The 21,729-nt window shown below is 36.4% G+C and overlaps 1 protein-coding gene across 1 annotated transcript in view; it reads right to left on the reverse strand.

Moving 5' to 3' along the window:
- Positions 1–21,729, reverse strand: part of TNPO3 (transportin 3) — a 79,128-nt gene that overhangs the window by 49,660 nt on the left and 7,739 nt on the right. The window contains exons 2-4 of the mRNA NM_001098090.1: positions 3,457–3,657; positions 2,399–2,472; positions 574–730 (exon numbers count right to left, since the gene is read on the reverse strand). Coding sequence (NP_001091559.1) covers positions 574–730; positions 2,399–2,472; positions 3,457–3,657 — 432 coding nt within the window. The remainder of the gene's footprint in view (positions 1–573; positions 731–2,398; positions 2,473–3,456; positions 3,658–21,729) is intronic.

Below are 21,729 nucleotides of genomic sequence, written 5' to 3' on the forward strand. Positions count from 1 at the left end.
CAGCCCATGGACCGTAACTTTACCTACCCTGGTTGAGGACATTAAAATTTCCACCTAATCAAAAAGGATGCAAGCACATTTAACTATTTTTTATTAAAGAACAGTATATTCTATAATTATGACATTATTCAAAGGTCAAGTAAAGTCCTGTACCACCACCCTATCAAAAACTCTCAATTTATCCCTTAGAGAGGATCTTTCCTTAATTAAATTTATATGCAGTTCCTGGAGCACAGTCCTTACTCAAGAGCCTACAGCTGGTAGCAGGAAGGAGGAGAACAAGGGATATGTAATCAGAAGACCTGAGTTCAAATTCTGAATTAGCAGTTGTGTAATTCTAAAACCTGTTTCTCATTCATAAAATGGAGACAATACCACCCTGACAGCATTACTTAGAAGCTCAAAAAGTATAGTTTCTGAAGTACTTCTTAACTGTAAAGTGTTATATAAAAGCCATAGTATTATCATTGCCAAATTTTGCTAAGAAAGCTATTTTACAATAGTGCTACTGAATTACAAAATAACCACCAAAGCTTTTTGCACATAGGCAATAACTCAGTATTTCAAACATACCAATAGAGATACTACTGTACTAGAATAGAAGGCCAAATCTTCTATAATTTCTGTACGCCGATTAGCTCCAATTCGTAAGGAACGACTATGTACTTCTTCAGGTAACACTGTAAGGATCTCCAGCAGAAAAGGCAGAGAAGTTACATCATTGCTATATCTAGGTAAGAAAAGAGGAGAGCTATAAGTTATTTAGAGCCCAAAAATACACAATCACATAAGATAAAAACAGCCATCAGAATAACCCATGACAACAAAGTAGAATTCTCACTATAGTTAAAGGGGAGAAAAACCCGACACACTCTTCTGGAAGGACATCTAGAAATCAAACTTTCAACTTGCATAATAATTTATGACCCAGCAATTCCACTTTCAGAAATTTATCTTTCAGAAAAATCTCACACACACATGGAGATGTATATGCACAAGTATTTTTTTTTAATAATAGCAAAAATACTGGGAAAATGTAAAGGTCCCTCATATTAGGATAAAAAAGGTTACAGATATCATACAATGGAGAATAAACAGACATTATAATGAGTATCTATGTCATAACATAAGATGTCCACAATTAAGTGAAAAAAGTATATGAAACATATTAATACATATAGCTGAAGAAAATACATGTTTATGCATATTAATACACATATACATCTCTTTATTTTAAAATGCTTAAAGGGAATTCTAGAGGGCTATACAGTCAGTCACTAATAGTGGCTACTTATAAAATATATGAATAGGAAGAGACAAAAATATTTGCTTTTTACTTTGAAAGCTTCCATACTGCTAGAATTTTTTCAAGGAGCACGCATAATATTATCAATAAAAAGTTTCTTAAAACAAAAAATAAACTATCTACATAAAGGTTTTAATGACACACTATACTGCTGCTGCTGCTGCTAAGTCGCTTCAGTCATGTCCGACTCTGTGCGACTCCATAGACAGCAGCCCACTAGGCTCCTTCGTCCCTGGGATTCTCCAAGCAAGAACACTGGAGCGGGTTGCCATTTCCTTCTCCAATGCATGAAAGAGAAAAGTTAAAGTGAAGTCGTTCAGTCATGTCCAACTCTTAGCAACCCCATGGACTGCAGCCTACCAGGCTCCTCCGTCCATGGGATTTTCCAGGCAACAGTACTGGAGTGGGGTGCCATTGCCTTCTCCGAATGACACACTATAGTTGGTAGTAAAAAGGACATCCACTTTGTTTAAAAATAATTTCCTAACCAAATGCCAAAATGCAAGCAAATATCAAGATTATCTTGCCAAGATCATGAGGAAATGCTTTATTCAAAGCAGCAAGCTCCATATATCTAAAAATAATACTGTCCTTTTTATAGACATGAAATGAATCCCAATTAGTAAGAATAAACATTCTGACTGTATCTTTATAAAGACCATTGATATGACAGTTAGTGGGAGTGATCCACAAGACAACAAAGGTTTTTTGTTGTAGTTAATTCAAGAAGAGTGTGGGTGGGTGTGGGTGGGTGTGTGTGTGTGTGTGTAAACTATATGAGTCTTTAACATTCCACATGACATACTTCTGGAGTATTTAAATTTTAAATCATTTTCTTATACTGTAACAAAGGTTAATAATAAATAAATCTATGCCAAAAGTTTGGGCATGCTCAGTCCCTTCAGTCATGTCTGACTTTTTGCAACCCCAGGGACTATAGCCCACCAGTTCCTTTGTCCAGGGGATTATCCTGGCAAGAATACTGGAAAGTTGGGGGAAATAATCCAAATGTCCAGCTTTTGCTAACAAATTTCTCTATGTAGGTTAATGGTAATTCCAAACGCCAGCATATAGTCAAAACAAGCTACTTACTTTTCTACCAATGTCTGTACACATCCCTTCCAGGAAGGCATTTGTAGGGCAAGGTCTGCTATTGCTAAGGCCAGCTGAGTAAAAAGAGAGATTAAATAAATGAATAGACAGGTGAACAGAAATACAGTTACCAATAATATTAACTGGAAAGCAAAGAAACTAAATTTCTTCCAAACAATATGACAACTTAGACTGCGATACCACTCTTCTTCTCATACAGCTATGTATCATGTAAATTCTTCTGGGCTAACTACAAATTGCTGGGATTTAAAATTTAACCTTTAAAAATGAAAAACCAAATTAAAACATAACAAAAAGAAGTCAGAAAGAACAGACTGTAGATTTTCCTCAGACTATATCAATACTTACTTTTATTTGGCAATACCATAGAACTTCATGGACTTATAAAATATACTTTGTCAAAAACCCAAAGCTACTGACAGTCAGCCCTTTGACTCACTCAGTAATAGAGTGCCATATCCCTTCTCCTTTAATTTCTTATCTTGAAGTCTTATGCAAAAGCCTCCTTTCTCTTCAAGAGTATTTCTATGCCAGGCAGAGAACACATGTGAGTATGTATTCACTGAAGTGTCGTCCACTTTTCCTTTGTAATGTATTTCCCTATCTAAGGTGGAAAGGCCAGATGCTCTAGTTTACCATTTCATTCATGAGACTTTTTAATAGCTAATCAGTCCAGAAAGGATTTTTAAAAAGGCAACTACGTAGACCTCTGACCCAGGACAGTACTTTATCATCTACAAAGTAATAAGAGTGTGTGTGTGTATGCGCGCACACACACATAACGTGACTGTGAAAACCTAAACACCTCCCTCAATTTTGTTATTTAAGTTAGTCTGATATCAAATGAATTCTAAGATAAATACAAAGATTTAAATTTTTCACGTTAAATTTTTCACATTCTATTCACTTCTAAGAATACAGCAATGAGTCTTTAAAAAGTTAACATCACTTCTCATGGCCTAGCATTGCTAATCAAAATTAACCTGATAAATCCAAATAGCCTTACAAATTTTCCTAATGAGAAGCATAGGATTTACCTGCGTTACAATAACAGGTGACAAGTCTTTCAAGTTCTGGATATGAGTTAGTAATGAGTCCCGTAAAGAGGCATGAGAGTCTGTGGGGAGCTCATAAAATGAGGTCTGAATCTTCATTTTCATGGTCTGTGCAGCAAAATAGCATGATTCTACATCTTGCCGGATCTGTAACAACTGGTCTGAAATCTCCCATGCATGAACCTAAAAGGGACAAAAAAAAAAAAGTCATAAAAACTACTTTTCTAAACAACCTTAATGCCATGCAACCTCAATACACATACAAACTTATTTAGACTAAAGTATAATGAAAGAAAAAATCTGAAGGATAAATTACCAACCAATTCAGTCAAAACTTTAAACTACTGCATATTTTTATAGGCTGAGCTCAACAAAAGTACTACCTAAAATCTTCTGATTCTAGGAAGGCATGAAAGTTATCAATTGAATAAAGAGATCTAAGCCTTGCTGATTAGAATTATTAATTGTGTAGAGGGGGAGAGTATAAAGAAAAATGTCTCAAAGTTTCTAATAAAACTAAAATGTCTTTGTATAGCTCCCAATGCTAACCATAAGTTGGATATTTCTTCTCTTATCCATTTAAAGTAAGTAAGCTTTTGTTCACTCTGAGAATTGTATTTGGAAGCTATCTTAATATATCCATAAATAGGAGAATACATTGGTATTTCATATTTAAATAGGGAAATGGCAACCCACTCTTGCCTGGAAAATTCCATGGACAGAGGAGCCTTGTAGGCTACAGTCCATGGGGTTGCAAAGAGTCGGACACGACTGAGCAACTTCACTCACTCACATTTCAATATTTAGTTGCTGACTGAAACAGCAGAAAAACTATCTCACATACTTACTTTTCTTATGTTTTTATATCTGCCAAAGTGCTATATATGCTACTAAAATCATTTTCACAGGAGCATCTATGGAAATAATAAATAGAATGAAAGCACAGAATTTGGTCTCTGTAAATTTGGTCTCTTTTTTACAAGTTATAAAAACTTGTAAGACTTAAAAAAGTTTTATTTTGAAAGATACTCTGGGAACAAACTCATTCAGTATAAAGTAGGCAACTAATTAACAACTGATAAACTACACCAAACTGCCTCTTCATGCTGCTAAATCACTTCAGTCGTGTCCGACTCTGTGCGATCCCATAGACGGCAGCCTATCAGGTTCCACCGTCCCTGAGATTCTCCAGGCAAGAACACTGGAGCGGGTTGCCATTTCCTTCTCCAATGCGTGAAAGTGAAAATGAAGTCGCTCAGTCATGTCCGACTCTTAGCGACCTCATGGACTGCAGCCTACCAGGGTCCTCCGCCCATGGGATTTTCCAGGCAAGAGTAGGGGAGTGGGGTGCCATTGCCTTCTCCGGCCTCTTCATGGGAACAGGCTAAAATGGGCTGGTAATAACAGACTGAAAATTTTTTTCAATCTCAATTCAATAACAGAGCCAACTACAGAGAGAGATCACATAGATTTATCTACTTAATTTCTTATGAAGACAGCACTTCACAAGTAATACACAACAATTCTTCAAGATCTTTCCAAAGATAATTGGAAAGTCAAAGAAATGGCCTATATAAGTTCCCAAAGTAAACTGAAAAGAGACTCTAAAACTCACAATGTTTAATGACATAAAACTTAGCTTTAATCAAGTAATAAGTTGATGAAAACCAAGCATGAAACATTAACTTCCTTCTTGATAAAATGTATTTATTAATTTTTTGTACTTTTTATCACTACCATGTCATAAAATATCTTCTAAGCCACATAGTTTTTAGCCATTCATTATCTAACCAATAACCTAAGCATACCTATGCTTTAACATGCCATCAAAATATATCTTGCTCAAATTGATATTTAAAAAAATAGCCAATAGCAAGCCTTAGAATAACCATAAGTGCTTTAATGAAAACAAGAGCAATTAAAGACCAAAACCAAAACACTATAGACATTTACAACAAAACTAGGTATTATCTAGTTATCTCCAAGAACCCCAAAACATAAGTGGATGGGGACATGCCAGTGACATCTGTAAGACCTGTTTCAACCTTAGTAAAAACAGAAGTAGAGAGAAACAACAAGGTATCTAATGGATCTAAGAGGAGAGAACATCAAAAGTGTCAACAGGCAGTCACTAGAAAACAGAAAAACCATCTGAAGACTGCAGCTGAAAACAGAAAGGTTTTGCCCAATCCAAAAGCAAGTGAGTAAAACAGGCCTACATAAGAGGCTAGATGGAACCATCTAGCCTCTATCAATTCTTGAAACTGAAGTCAGGGCAAGGCCCCAAATGAGGAGAAACTGCTGTGAAAAGAATATCATACAGAACAAGTACAACAGAGACAAAAGGGAAAAAAGAAAGGAACAAAGCTAGGAAATCTTAGAAATCAAACCAACATATCTGTAAATACTATCTGAAAACAACAGAAAAGGAAGCTCTATGAAGTTGGAAATACTCCCTTAGCTATGCCTCCTTCTAAAAGGTAAAAAAAAAAAACAAACAAAAAAAAACTAATTTCACAAAAAAGAAACCGCTGAGTTCAAATGCCATATATATAGCAATGGGGGGTGAGGGTGGGGCGGGGACGACAATGAGCAGAATAGCATCACTACAAGGAAAGTAGGCCAGAAAAATATTTTAAAAACTAAAGGACATAAGTGCTAACCGAAAAAGCTCTCAATGGCCTAAACTACAAAACCTGGGAGTAACAAATTATGATACTATTGGATAACTCAAAAATAAAACAAAATCCATGAGTACATACTGATGTGAGTAACAACTAAATAAATGAGGGAGGTTATTTGCAGGATATTATACATCTTTTTTTTTTTAACAGAAGAATGCTAGTTAATAAAAGGAAAGGAGGGGAATAGAAAATCACCACTGTTAGAACACCTCAGAAATAACTGCTACAAGCAAGATTCATGGATAAGTGATACAATACAACAAACTATCTCCCCAAAATATTCATTGGTTACTGTGGTGGTTTTAAATTCTTTGAAGTGCAAGTCACCCAGTCATGTCTGACTCTTTGCAACCCCATGGACTATATGGTCCATGGAATTCTCCAGGCCAGAATACTGGGGTGGGTAGCCTTTCCCTTCTCCAGGGGATCTTCACCAACCCAGGGACTGAATCCAGGTCTGCACTGCACTCAGATTCTTTACCACCTGGGCCACAAGGGAAGCCCTTAAATTCTTTAACATTTACTATTAAGAAAACTCAGACTACTGCTCTGCTAGAGCGACAATGGAAAGAGGCCTAAGACTACATGGAAAGCAAATGAAGCCCAACTAAGTCAAGTCTTCCAGCCATTGCCACCAGAGTGTCAAGCATGTAACTGAAGTCATCTCAGAGTGCAGAAGAGTCCATCCACCAAATGAAGCCTCATGGAGAAGAATCATTCACAGAGCCCTGCTTGAATTTCCTCACGTTCATGACCTACAAAGGTATGAGATACAATGAAATGGTTTCTGGTTTAAGTCACAAAGTCTTGGGAGTTCAGGATAATTTGTTTCACAGTAGTAGATCATGAAGACAGACAATCAGATATTATGTGCTTCCTGTTGAAAGAGCAGATCACCACAAGGACAAAGGAACAAACCTGCACCTCATTAAGCCTCAGGATCCAGGTGGCAATCTGCAGGAAATACACAGGAAAGTAGAACTGCATCCTAACTACGCAATAAACAAAATCAAGACTGTAGGGAAACTCAAGAGGTCAAATGACCCAGAGTCCTGTACAGAACAGGGAGAGAAAGAAGATTAAGTCACTCAAAACATCTACCGTAATTCAACAAGTTATACATTTGCTTTGTGTGGTTTTCCTATATCTGTGTTTAAGAAACAGAACAAAACTCAGTACTGCTTATTAGATTAAACTAGTATGAAGTCTTTCTCTCTAGTGAAATCTGTCAACCCACCAGGTTAGAATCCTTGTGGACAAATGCATTGATGGTGCAGTGTCATGTTGTGCTTTAATCTGAATGGCAGAAACTAGCGAAAACATCAATCGTATCTTTCTTATTAATATTTATCTGTATTTCTCTATAAATCTTATCTGTATTTCTGACAAATACCCTTATATCCTTAAAAATAGAGATCTCAAAAATGAAGGGCAGAACCAAAAGACAAAACGAAACAGAACAGCTATGTCCCTCTGCAGAACTGTTAACTTGGGTGTACGGATGCAAAGACTTATTTTTCAAGCACCATTGATGATGTCTGAATATTATTTAACATGTCCTTTGGAACTGTCTTTAAGAATAAATATGAATTTGCAGCCCTAATATAAGGTATTCCCAAGGTATACATTTAAAAAATGAAGATGCAGATGTTATCATAAAATCCTTTTTGTAAAAATTTAAATTACTTTTTTTTTTTTTTGGAAAGCATAGTGAAGCTTTTTAATATATAGGAGTTAGTTTCATGCACTACATGCTCCCTAAACAACCTAAAGCTGTAACGTTCATAGCACTAATCAAGTATCTCAACACTGGTTTTACCATACTAGCTGGTTTTATACCAATTTTCCAGCCAAAAACAAATAGAAAAAAATGAATTAAATATCAAAAGAACTAGTTTGAAGACATCAGAACTACCAAAACATCTAGAACATGAGCTACTGATTCCAGAGACAAGAAAGAGGAGAGTTCAGCCTAATATTTGGCTCTACCTCTCCTCTCAAGGCATTTATATACGTATTTGAAATGGAAGACAAGAAGCTTAAGAAGCTGAAGAGTTTTGGGGAATCTCACAAGAATGGGGAGATAAAAAGTGGAATTCAGAGCTCACCAAGGAAGAGGACTGGTAAATAGCCCAGATTTCCAGTTGGGGCCAGTACAGTAAACAGGAAATGTACCTCAAAAAGGCTAAAATTTCTCCAGGATAAACCAAATGTTAGGCCACAAAATTAGTCTTAATAAATGTAAAAAGGGAACTTCCTTGATGGTCCAGTGTTTAAGAATTCATCTGCCAATGCAGGGGATACAGGTTTGATCCCTAGTCTGGGGTTCCACATGCTGCCAGGCAACTAAGCCTGTGCACCACAACTACTGAGTTTGCGCTCCAGAGCCAGCAAGCTGCAACTACTGAGCCCTCACGCCACAAAGAAGGATGTGTACGATGCAACAAAGAGCCCGCATGTGGCGACTAAGATGCCACACAACCAAATTAATAAATAAAGCAAGATGAAATGAAACTGGAAATTAACAAAAGGAAAACTGGAAAATTCACAAATATGAAAAAACTAAATATCAATTATTGAACTACCAATGGGTCAAAGAAGGGAAATTAAGAAGACATCTTGACAAATGAAAATGGAAATACAACATACCAAAACTTACATCCAAGATGGAGTAAAAACATGCTAAAAGGGAAATTCATAGCTATACATATATACTTAAATGAAAATAATATATCTCAAATCAACAACCTAATTTTATATCTTAAGGAACTAGAAAAAAAGGAAAAAGAAAAAACTAAGCCCAAAGCTAGAATAGGAAAGGAAATAATAAAGATTAGAACAAAGACAAATAGAACATAGAAAAACCATATTTGATTCTTGAAAAAGATTAACAAAACTGACAAACCTTTGAAAGTGTTAGTCACTCAGTCATGTCTAACTCTTTGCGACCCCATGGACTGTAGCCTGCCAGGCTCCAGGCAAGAATACTGGAGTGGGTAGCCATTCCCTTCTTCAGGGGATCATTCCGACCAAGGGATCGAACCCCGGTCTTCTGCATTACAGGTGAATTTTTTACTGTCTGAGCCACCTGGGAAGACCTTTAGCTAGATTTTAACTAAGAAAAAAGAAATGAAATGAAGGTAAAGACATTACTACTAATTTTACAGGAATAAAAAAGATTATAAGAAATACTATGAACTGTACACTAACAAGCTGGATAATCCAGATGAAATGGACAAACTCCTAGAAATATACAATGTACCAAGAATGAATCAAGAAGAAATAGAAAATCTGTATAGACTATATTACTATAATTAGTGAACAGACTGAATCAGTAATCTAAACTTTCCAACAAAGAAAAGCCCAGATGACTTTATTGGTGAATTCTATCAAATATTTAAAGAAGAATTAACACCAATCCTTCTCAAATTCACTCCAAAAACTGAAAAAGTGAGGAAACATTTCCCAATTCTATGAGGCCACCATTACCCCTATACCAAAGCCAGACAAAGATACTACAAGGAAAAAAAAAAAAACCCCTTACAAATCAACAATACCCCTTAGGAATACTGATGGAAAAAAGAAAAAACTTAAATAGTAGAAAACCGAAATCAACAGTATATTAAAGAAGGAAACTGTCACAACATAAAGACTACATATGAAAAACCCACAATGAACATCATTTCGGTGTTCAAAGACTGAAAACTTTTCAAAACTCTTAAAAAAACTTTAAAAAACTCAGGGACAAAAAGAAGATGCCCACTTCTATTCAGCACAGTACTGGAAGTTCTTAGTCGGAGCTATTAGGCAAGAAAAAGAAACAAAAGGCATTCCAGTTGGACAACAAGAGGTAAAATGATCATTGCTAACATATGACATGATCTTTTATGTAGATAATACTCAAGATTCCCCACAAACCTATTAAAAATAATAAAGAAATTCAGCAAAGTTGCAATATACAAAGTCAACACCCCCAAATCAGTTGTTTTAAATACTGACAATAAATAAGCTGTGCAGAGGAAATTAAGAAAACAACCACATATACAAGAGCTTCCAAAAAGAACAAAATATTCAGAAATAAAGCAAGTTGTTACACTGAAAACTACAAAATACTTGTGAAAGAAATTAAAGAAGACACTAATAAATGAAGACATTCTAAGTTTAAAAATCAGACTTCTACAGTTGTTGAAATTGGCTAACGTTCCCTACAGATTCAATGCAGCAGTAGCAGTGTTAGTCACTCAGTCGTGTCTGACTCTTTGCAACCCCACGAACTTTAGCCCGCCAGGCTCCTCTGTCCATGCAGGAATACTGGACTGGATTGCCATTCCCTTCTCCAGAGGATCTTCCTGACCCAGGGATCGAACCCAGGTTTCCTGCACTGTAGGCAAGATTCTTTACCATCTGAGCTACAGGGAAGATTCAGTGCAATCCCTATCAAAATCTAAGGGCTTTTTAGACTAAAGGAATCTTGTCCTATGATAAAACACGTCAGAAACAAAAGAAATTACTTCAGGAGAAAAACATCACTGATTATCTCAACTTTTCATGAACAATATATCCAGTATTTATCAAATAAAAGCAAAAGAGGGGGTTGGGGGTAGAAACAGACAATAGAAAATAACTTATCTAGATAATGCAATTATCAAATGAGAACTAAAATAACTGTGATGTCTCGATCAAAATGATAAAATTTAGTATCACCAGTAATGGGACAAACAGATTTTAAGTGAGTCAATGTGATTCACTTTCACTGCTGAAAACAACAATTTTTCATTCATACAGAATTCTTCCAAAAACGGCTTAAGCTAAACACTATCACGAGAAAACAATGAGACAAAATAGTGAGTGGGTCATATTAAGAACAAAGATAAAATGGGCCTGAATTTGTTTTTTAATATCACTATCATTAAAAAAAAAAAAAAAACAGGAAATTAAAGTGATGTAACAACTAAAAACAATGCATTATCCTTGAGTGGATCCTGTATTAGGGAAAATAAAATGTTTAAAAAGCAAGGAATCTGTCAAACAACTGGGAAAAATGAATATGAACTATGTATTTGATAACATAATTGTAGATCAATGTTCAATTTCTTTAATGTGACAATGATTTTAGTTTAGTAGAATGTCTTTGTTCTTACAAACAATATGCAAAAGTATTTAGGGATACAGCATTATAAAATCTGCAATTTACTTCTGAAAGATTCCAAAAGGGAGAAAAAGAAACAGAGAAAAAGCAAATGGGAACAGGCAGTTTGAGGAGAGAGCTTATTATGAATCAGTGTTCACAATACAATTCTTTCAAGTTATGAATTTTCAAAATAAACGGGAAAAATTAAGTAGCTGGTTAACATATTCAAGAAATTAGATATTTGGAATTTCCATTAAGAAATGGAATCTATAAAAAAAAAGAATCAAAGGGAAATAGTAGAATTGAAAAATATGTTAACTGAAATTAGTACCCAAATGAAAGGGTTAAACAGCAAACTGGACAACAGAAAAAGATTACTATGCTAGTTCAGTTCAGTCGCTCAGTCGTGTCTCTTTGCAACCCCATGAATCTATGCTATGAAATATGAAATTCATGCTAGCATAGCATGAATACTATGCTAGAAAATAGGTCAATAGAAAAATAAGACCTGAAGTACAAATTCAAAAAAGGATAGAAAGTAGAAAAGGGGAAGAATGTAAGTGACATATGGGATATAAGTGAAAAAATCTAACATACAACTGAAACCTCTGGAGAAAAATGAAAAAAAAAAGGGGGGGGGGTGCCGATATTTAAAGATAATGGCTGAGGAATTTCCAAACTGATAAAAGACGCCAAGCCACAGTTTTAAGAAGCTCTGTAAACCCTAAGGACAGAAAAACCAAACCTAAGCACATCAAATAACACTGCTAAAAAACTGCTAAAGACAAAAAGGAAAATCTTAGAGGCCAGAGAAAAAGATATGTATTACCTTTAAAGAAACAGTTAATTAGACCAAGAGCTGACTTGCCAACATAAAAAATGGGAATCAAGTATCAAGAAAATAATTGTCAGTTGGTTACTTATACCCAGCAAAAAAATCCCTCCAAAACGCAAAAAATTTAGACACTTTGAGACCAAAAGAAAAAAAAAAAGGAAGAAGAATAGGAAAGAGTTCATTACTAATAGAACAAAGAAAAAAATACTAAAACTAAAGGGTGTTCTTCAAGCAGAAAGAAAATAATTCTAGATGGAAACATGGAAATTAAGAAGGAATGAAGAATAATAATGGAAAGGCTAAGTATGTGAGTAAATATCTGTGAACACTGATTATATAAAGCAACAATATCTCGTGGGGTTTAAAATAAATGAATCTATATGCCTGAGTGGAATTCCACATCCACCTAAGATGTAGAAAGTTGAAAAGAACACTGCTTTCCAGGTAACAATAAATAAAATCAAATACCATAGTAACTTTTCTTAAATGATCAGGAAGCTCAGGTCCCAGGACAAGCAAGTAAACTAAAAATTAAAGTCACCTCTCCAAGGAGACAGAAGACAAGTGTTGGCTCAACTGTGGCAGGACAAAGAAGAGATGAGGACCACCAGACAACCAGGTAATCAAAGTTCAGTTAAAATTATTAACAACTGATAAAGACTGAGGGTGGGCTAGTATGAACTATAAAATCCCTGAGACTCAGGGGGAATTCACACCACCCACAGGCTCTTACTCCTTGGAAGGAAAGTTATGACCAACCTAGATAGCATATTCAAAAGCAGAGACATTACTTTGCCAACAAAGGTTCGTCTAGTCAAGGCTATGGTTTTTCCTATGGTCATGTATGGATGTGAGAGTTGGACTGTGAAGAAGGCTGAGCACTGAAGAATTGATGCTTTTGAACTGTGGTGTTGGAGAAGACTCTTGAGAGTCCCCTGGACTGCAAGGAGATCCAACCTTGCATTCTGAAGGAGATCAGCCCTGGGATTTCTTTGGAAGAAATGATGCTAAAGCTGAAACTCCAGTACTTTGGCCACCTCATGGGAAGAGCTGACTCACTGGAAAAGACTCTGATGCTGGGAGGGACTGGAGGCAAGAGGAGAAGGGGACGACAGAGGATGAGATGGCTGGATGGCATCACTGACTCGATGGATGTGAGTCTCAGTGAACTCCGGGAGTTGGAGATGGACAGGGAGGCCTGGCGTGCTGCGATTCATGGGGTCGCAAAGAGTCGGACACGACTGAGCGACTGATCTGATCTGACAGGCTCTTATCCAAGCAACTCCACCAAATATTCAGGAGAAAAAACCGGGATAGAGCAGGAAACCAGAGAAAACCTCTTTGGTGGCACAATCCTAGAGGACAGGAGTAGCCACAACTGCAGAAAGGATACAAAAAGCTCTGACTAGACCCTTCTCCTCTACTGAATAAAAGTCTTATTTGGTGTGGGAGGGGCAGCAAACCATGTCACACACCCTACCCCTCCCCCCACCCCACAAGGCACATGTTAAGTAAGACCCACTGCTATTATACTAAGGGTAACAGAAGAAACCCTCCACCCTACAGGGCAGGGCACAAGGTCTAAGCCCATCATACTGTAATAAGAATACCACCACAGAGGTCTCCTACTACTGAAGGAAGGGTAAAAAAATTTATCCTGCACAAGACCCACCAGATGCAAGACAGAGCATGAATGCCACAGGGGATGACAATCACTGAGAAAGCCCCACCAAGGAGAACACTGGACACTGGAGGTGCTGAAGACCATGTACCCCCAGATGAGGGCAACAGGGAATGATGACCCTGTCCCCAACTCTCCCAAACAAATGCTAAACACATCATATTCAAACACATGAAAGCCAGAGATAAAGAAAAATACTGGAGGAGAAATCCTTTTTCCTTACTACTGAGGTACCCTTGACTGCAACAGTTCAATTGTAGTACTTTATATTGTAATTATTTGGGCCTTTGTTCATCTTTTCTAATAGATTATAAGTTCTTCAAAAGGAAAAAGTGAAAGTGAAAGTGAAGTTGCTCAGTCGTGTCTGACTCTTTGCAAAGAACAACCTTAATTATTTCTGCATTTTTCAAAACTTCCCTAGCCATAGAGCAATATAAATAAATCTATATTAAATCAGGGGCTTCCCACATGGCTCAGGGGTAAAGAATCCCTGCCAATGCAGAAGATGCCAAGTTTCAACCCCTGGGTCAGGAAGATCCCCTAGAGTATTCTTACCTGAATACCCACTTCAGTATTCTTGCCTGAAAAATCCCATGGTCAGAAGAGCCTGGCGGGCTATAGTCCACAGGGTCGTAAATTACTGGACGCAAAGCACACACGCACATATTAAATTACTAAATATGAAGCAAAATGACAAGATGCTATCATCTCATAAACCTACAACACCTCTTTGACTTCCGTAACACAAAGCCTACTCTTTTGCTAGGTAGCTGGGATACTTACTGGATTGGGAGTAAATTGTTAAGAGCAGAATCCACAATGTTTAGAAAGTGAAAGAGCAAGAGAAAACAAGCAAACCAGTTCTTTACAGATAAAGAAAACAAGGGCCCTGAAAGGATGAGATGTTTTTCATTCAGAGTCCTCATTTGCCGAACTCTGCTTGCCTTTCTTGTATGGAGCCTTGGTTTTGTTTCCAATATATATTTTGCTTTAGCAATGAAATGAAGCTCAAAATGTTCCTAGCCAAAATCTGAAGATTTAAGAATCTCAGAAAAATCTCAGGGGAGGAAAACTTTACAAGTCTTCCCTAAATGGGAATCTTTTCTAGAATGACCTTACTTTGAAATATTACCAGTATTTCTGAAACAAAAAAAAAAAAGAAGAGAGAGAGAGAGAAGCAGGTAATCTGAGGCAACTAAACCAAATATAAAATCTGTATCTTCTAATGCTCATTATGTTATCATAGTTTTTTGTTTTTTAACTAAACTCAGATGGCAGCTATATGTATTTCCTAGGACAATTCCTAGAAAACTCCCATACTGCTCCATGTGTAAATGTGTCAAGTCATTTCAAGCATCCTTGTTTATCTTGATGCTGCCCCATCCACTGGTCAATGGTGCCTCTCTTTTCAAATATTTGTTCTTTGGAACAAGAATAAAAGACAAGAGTGACCTCTAAAGAAACCTGGGAAACTTGAATATCACAATCTTCTAAGTAAACTGTCAGTGAAAAATTACCCAGGATGATACTGCCAGTACTATATATTAAGAGGTCATAATTTGTCCCTTTATTTTGAATTCCAGGAGGGTTTAAAAATTGTTGGCATCCAAACAACAAGCAATCTTGTTTTAATCACTGAATCATTAAGAAAATGCAACTAAATCCTGACACCGTAGAGCCTATAGTACACTTCACTGCTTTTCCCCTCTGCTAAGCTGCAGAAAGAAGAAAGGAAAAGGGATTCTTTACAAGGAGAGAATAAAGCACTTACACTTCATAGGACTTTCTAGCCACAGATGCCAGGTGCTACCCACTGAAATCCAGGCTTGAACTAAGCTCCACATTTCTGAAAGGACCATCTCAACCGAAGCCTGGGGCTCAGAGTCAGCAGGAGGAAGCTGCAGCTCCCACTAGCAGCACATTTCAAAGAGGCTGCAACAAGAGAACATTTTCCATTTAAGCAACTAATTCCAATCTTCCATTTCACAAAGCAGTAGCAGAACAGCCCTTTATATGAGTCTTTTCAAAAGACATTTCCATGACTATGTGATGAATATGAAACAGGCGATGGCCCAGCAATCCTTTGACTAACATGCTCCAAGTCTTTCATTATACTACTCAGCAGATCCTAAAAGTACTTGCTCTTTTTTTCTTTAATAGTCACGACTGCTCCAACTCATTTCTACAATAACAGTTCTGCTGTTATCAACAGAAACTGCTGAATCGACAGAAATCAATGAGCAGACCCTTAACAATGCAAGTCCACACCCAGATAGGGGCCTAAGGATTCATTAGCTGCCAAAAATCAGAAGCAGATTAGAGCTGGTAGTTAATCCTATACAAAAACTCCTCAAATTAAGTAGACTTACTCAGAATACTTCCCTGAAAACAGAAAAGTTCTAGCAAATAGAAAATTACATTCTGGAAATAAAGATATTTCAATGGGAAAAAAAACAAATATTTCAATGGGATTTGAAAAGTAAGCATAAATGTGTCAGGTTGCTGTACTTTTTAAAAGCATTTCAATTAACGAATAATACATTTATTAAATGTTTATAGTATCCTGGAAGGAGAGGAAGACTAGGTAAGAGTACAGTAAAAAGAACCCTTAAAAAACACTGTCAACCAGACAATGTAACATTTTAGACATATGACCTATAACAATATAGTATAGAGCTAGAAAATCAGAATTTCCCAAATCAAGAAAAAATCATTTTCATGAGACAGGTAAGGAACAAACTAGTTTTATTAACCTGAAAAAGAGAAAGTATTTTTTAAGTCAGTCAACTATCTTAAGGTTTTGTGTCTAATCCATTATGAAACTTGTACAAATTTAAGACAAACTGCTAGGTCTGTCACAAGTTACTTTCTAATGGTTTTCTTAGACAGTGAGGACAGAAAATGATATGAATGGATATTAAAAAAATATAAGCTATAAGCTTATATTTTATAGCTCTCAAAAGATAACCATCACTACCTAAAACTGTTATCTTTCAAAATAATTTGTTTTGCAAGATGGCCTGAAATACAGAAACTATGATGAAATGAAACTTAGCTAATACCTTCACCACAGCAGTAATGAGTAAACAATTCCCAACTCCAAACACAGAGCCTAAGTGAAAAATAATCATAAAGCCCTTAGTGAGCTCCCAGAACCATAAAATACCCATGTTTGCATAAACAACTACTTTTCTAGAAGCAAAAAAGCTCATTTATAAAGATAAGTTCAGTCAATTTACATTTCCACAGCCATCCCCATAATAACCGAACAGATAATTAAAAGAGAGACATTATTTCCCTTATGGGAGGGAAGAGATTCCTGGCTAAAAATAATTATTTAAAACATCAAAAGCTACTCAAATTCCAAAAGAAACACTCAAACACTGTTCAAGACAATTTTGGAAGACTGCAGTGCCCGTATATATCACTCTATCTTGATCTCAGTGAGAGGAATCAGGAAGACCAAATGACTACACCCACTGCACACTGTGGTCTCCTCAGTTTCTGATTAAATCCAAGTGTTTCTGGGACAAGCGTTTCAAACAGTCCTGAGTTATAAAATAAACTTTGTCAAATAAACTTTGGCTCAAATCTGTAGCTGTTGGTCACATATATTATGATACTGAGAAATTTTGCCAATATTTTTTCCCAACAACTATAAAGAATTCCTATCCAAATTAAAAACCCTAAGTCACCTATACATGTGACTTATTAACCCTCAAGACTGGCCCTGAAAAAACATATGTCTGGATCTGTAAGATCAACTTGGGTTAGGAGTGACTGAAGCATACATTTCTTGAAAATCAATTCACTGTGGACCTTAATAATTACACTGGGCAGCCCTGCTTTAAAAGTAGAAAATGCCAAGCTTGAAACCATTTCAAGCAAATGAGTAGCCCATACGAGGGCTTCCTAAAAGCTGAAAATATGGGAAATGGATTTCCTTTAATCACTGGTCTCCATTCCTGCCTATCTGAACAAGTTTTTTTTATAACAACTCATATAAACCTGAAGAATGAGAGTACTATTAGACATACTAAGCTACACTAATACCCTGCTGAAGATTCAAGTTTTTTAACCATGTAGAAATATGAGATGCTAGCTTAAGGTTTAATAAAAAATGCATTATAGTGTCAGAAAACTCTGAATGCTTATGTAAAAATATATACCTCTTTAGGACTAGTTCTAAGTATATTCTTCTGCTTTAGGGTCATGTATAAAGGGTATTAATAATGGCTGAGACAGAAAATACAAGTAACAATTAATACAGAGAAAACTGAAAAGAAGAGTGCTTTGGGCTTGGGGAAAAAAAAAAGTAAAAAACATATAAACTCTGTTAACAGAAATTTCTTACCAAAAGAAAAAAAACACAAATTTCATAATATTTTCATTTTGAGAAGTCTAACCAGAAAGAGGAAAAAATTAAATTGATACTTTCAAGGGTTTCTGCACGCCAAACACAACAAAATTATTCCCATTAGCAGTACTGTGAACTTCCAATAAAGAGAAATAAACTTCTCTCTAGAACTTCACCAGTTTAAAACACTCTCTGGTAATATTTCAGTACCAGGGTACATGGTAGGGCAATACAGGAGAGACAATCTGAGCAACCTCAACTTTCTAAGAATTACATCTGTTTTTAAGTTCAACAGAGCTTATGAGACTTCTCTAGTGGTCCAGCAGTTAAGACTCCGAGCTTCCACTGTAGGAGGCATGGGTATCTGGTTGGGGAACTAAGATCCTGTATGCCACACAGTGCAGTCAAAGAAACGGGGAGTGGGGAAGAGTCTAAAATTCTATAAAATCTAGAAAATAGCACATTGGTTCCTCAAATAAAAAACAAAAAACACAGAATTACAATATGATCCAGCAACTCCCCTTCTGGTGATATACTCAAAAGAATTAATAGAAGAGATTCCAAAAGATATCTCTACACCTGTGCTCATAACAGCATTATTCATAATAGCCAAAACGTGGAAGCTACCCAAGTGTGTACCAACAGATGAATGGATAAACAATATACGGTATATACATACATTCTTATTCAGCCTTAAAAAGGGATGAAATCCATCTACAACATGGATGAACCCTGAAGGCATTAAGTGAAACATGCCAGTCACAAAAGGACAAATACTGTAGGATTCTACTTATATGAGGTACCTCAAGTAGTCAAGCCCATGGAGACAAACGGCAGAATGGTGGCTGCCAGGGACTATGGGGAGAAATGGGGAGTTAGTTAACCATATTTAATGTGTACAAATTTTTCAGTTTTATAATACGAGAAAAGTTCTGGAGATGGATGGTGGTGATGTTTGTACTGTATTATTCTATTCATAAGGTACTTGGAGTAGTCAAATTTATAGAGGAAAAAAAGCAGAATGGTGGTTACCAGGAGTTGAAGAGAGGAGGGAATGGAGAATTATTCTTCAACAGTTACAGAGTTTTAGTTTAGAAAGATGAAAAATTCTAGAGATAGCACTGATTGTTGTTCAGTCACTAAGTCATGTCCACTCTTTGCAATCCCATGGACTACAGAACCCAAGGCTTCCCTGTCCTTCACTATCTCCGAGTTTGTTCAAACTCATGTCCATCAAGTCAGTGATACCCAAACATCTCATCCTCTGCCACCCCTTCTACTTTTGCCTTCAATCTTTCCCAGCATCAGAGTCTTTTCCAGTGAGTCGGCTCTTCACATTAGGTGGGCAAAGTATTGGAGCTTCAGCATCAGTCCTTCCAAAGAATATTCAGGACTGATTTCCTTTAGGATTGACTGGCTTGATCTCCTTGTTGTCCAAGTGACTCTCAAGAGTCTCCAGCACCATAATTCAAAAGCATCAATTTTTCAGTGCTCAGCCTTCTTTATAATCCAACTCTCATATCCGTACATGACCACTGGAAAAATCATAGCTTTGACTATATGGACCTTTGTTGGCAAAATGATGTCTCCACTTTTTAATATGCTGTCTAGGTTTGTAGCACTGTTAACTTTCTAATATTTTGCACGTTTTGAAATGTTTATTTTTATATGATTATATTTAAAATTTTAGTAAAGACAGAGAATGAGATAGTTGGATGATATCACCGACTCAATGGACATGAGTTTAAGTAAACTGCAGGAGTTGGCGATGGACAGGGAAGCCTGGTGTGCTGCAGTCCATGGGATCACAGAGTCAGACACGACTGAGCAACTGAAATGAACTGAAATAAACCTATATTGATCATATTGTGGTGATGGTTGCACAACAACATGAATGTACCTAATACCACTGAACTATATACCTAAAAATAGTTAAAATGTTAAGTTAGAAAATGTAGCAGTGGGACATCTCTGGTGGTCCAGTGGCTAAGACTCTGTGCTCCCAATACAGAGGGCCTGGGTTCAATCCCTGGTCAGGGAACTAGATCCCACATGCTGCAACGAAGATCAAAGATCCTAGATCCTGTGTGCTGCAACTAAGATCCAGTGCAGCCAAATAAATAAATATTTTTTAGAAAATGTAGCAGTGCCCTGGTAATTTTATATTCTGTTTCAAACCATCGACTGGTCGAAAGCCTGGGAAGATGAGAAATAAACTAATCAAAATACAGATGAATGTCACCAGATAATAGACTACAATGGCCAAAGAAATACCATCACAAATCTTCATTCATAAGCTCCAATACAACAAGGACGTGAAATGACTATATTTGCACTGTCTAAGACCTGGAATGTGGCAATGCAAATAAGGCATTGATCTTAATTAGCTCAAATTTAAATAGCCACATTAGCCATATGGGTAATGGTAATCATATTAGACAACATAACCAGACTGGTACACTATTATATTCAGTAGAAAGGTCTTTGGTTTTTACCACTTATATACTCCCATTTTCCAGCAATGCAAAGCATTCAGTATTCCTATATTCACTGAACTGACCCCACAGAAGTAATACAGGAACATTTTCTATTTTCTGGAAAGTTTGCCTTTAGAAAACAGGTTTCATAGTCACTTGACTGGAAGATGAGAGCAGAAGCATTAAAAGACTTCTAGATTTTCAGGTGAATCAAATCAATGACTGCATTGCTAGGGGAATAATCAAAGATTCTAGGTTTTAGAACTAAAAAGAATCAAGAAACTCCAAAGAGGAAAATTACTAGGAAAGAAGTTTGAAACTGATACTCCATGACCCATGACCTTCCAGATATATTTAGAAGAAAATTCTCAAGGCTATGTGATAAACCAATGCCAACTTAGTGTATCAGAGCATGATTCGATTCCAGTTGATTTATGTCTTTGGATTCTTTTCATCGATCCCTTTTCAGTCTAGAGAGTGAACTAGGAAACTTCTGAGATAACCTCTAATCCACAGACTGTCTCCATAAAGGTAGTTTCCTTCTTCTAATCTAAGTTAAAAATTTAGGACAAATGAGTAGCACAGTTTATTAGCCCTATAAAGAGATGGTCTTTCCTTCCAATACTACACCTACTCATTTTGGTTACTTAGAAGTAAACAAAGGAAAGTAGGTATTCAAAATAGTCCATTGCTAAACAGGCTTCCTTTAAAATGTCTCACAATAATTTTCTTTCTTTAAAAACACTCTAAAGATAATCAGTGATATCTGCCTATCACATAAAACAAAAACATGGCTCTCAGTTGTTTCCAAGAATTGTGGTGAAAAAAAGTTACAAGTAATGACAGTAGATTCTTCTAAAAATGGCTACTTTATACAAATCTCAGAGAAAGAAAAGATGTTAATGTGTGGCATGGGCAGAACCATATCCAAATTACACCTTTATACCAAATCTACTGTCCCTAGGGTCCATTAAAACTATACTAAATGGCTCCAAGTTTAGTAAAGTATGGGGTTGAGGGAAGTAAAGACAATAGTTTTTCAAAACGTCTATTATTCAAAGCGGTTTTGAAACAAACCAGGTAGATTCTA

This window comes from Bos taurus, chromosome 4, assembly GCF_002263795.3.
Source record: "Bos taurus isolate L1 Dominette 01449 registration number 42190680 breed Hereford chromosome 4, ARS-UCD2.0, whole genome shotgun sequence".
In the NCBI taxonomy this organism is placed as follows: domain Eukaryota; kingdom Metazoa; phylum Chordata; class Mammalia; order Artiodactyla; family Bovidae; genus Bos; species Bos taurus.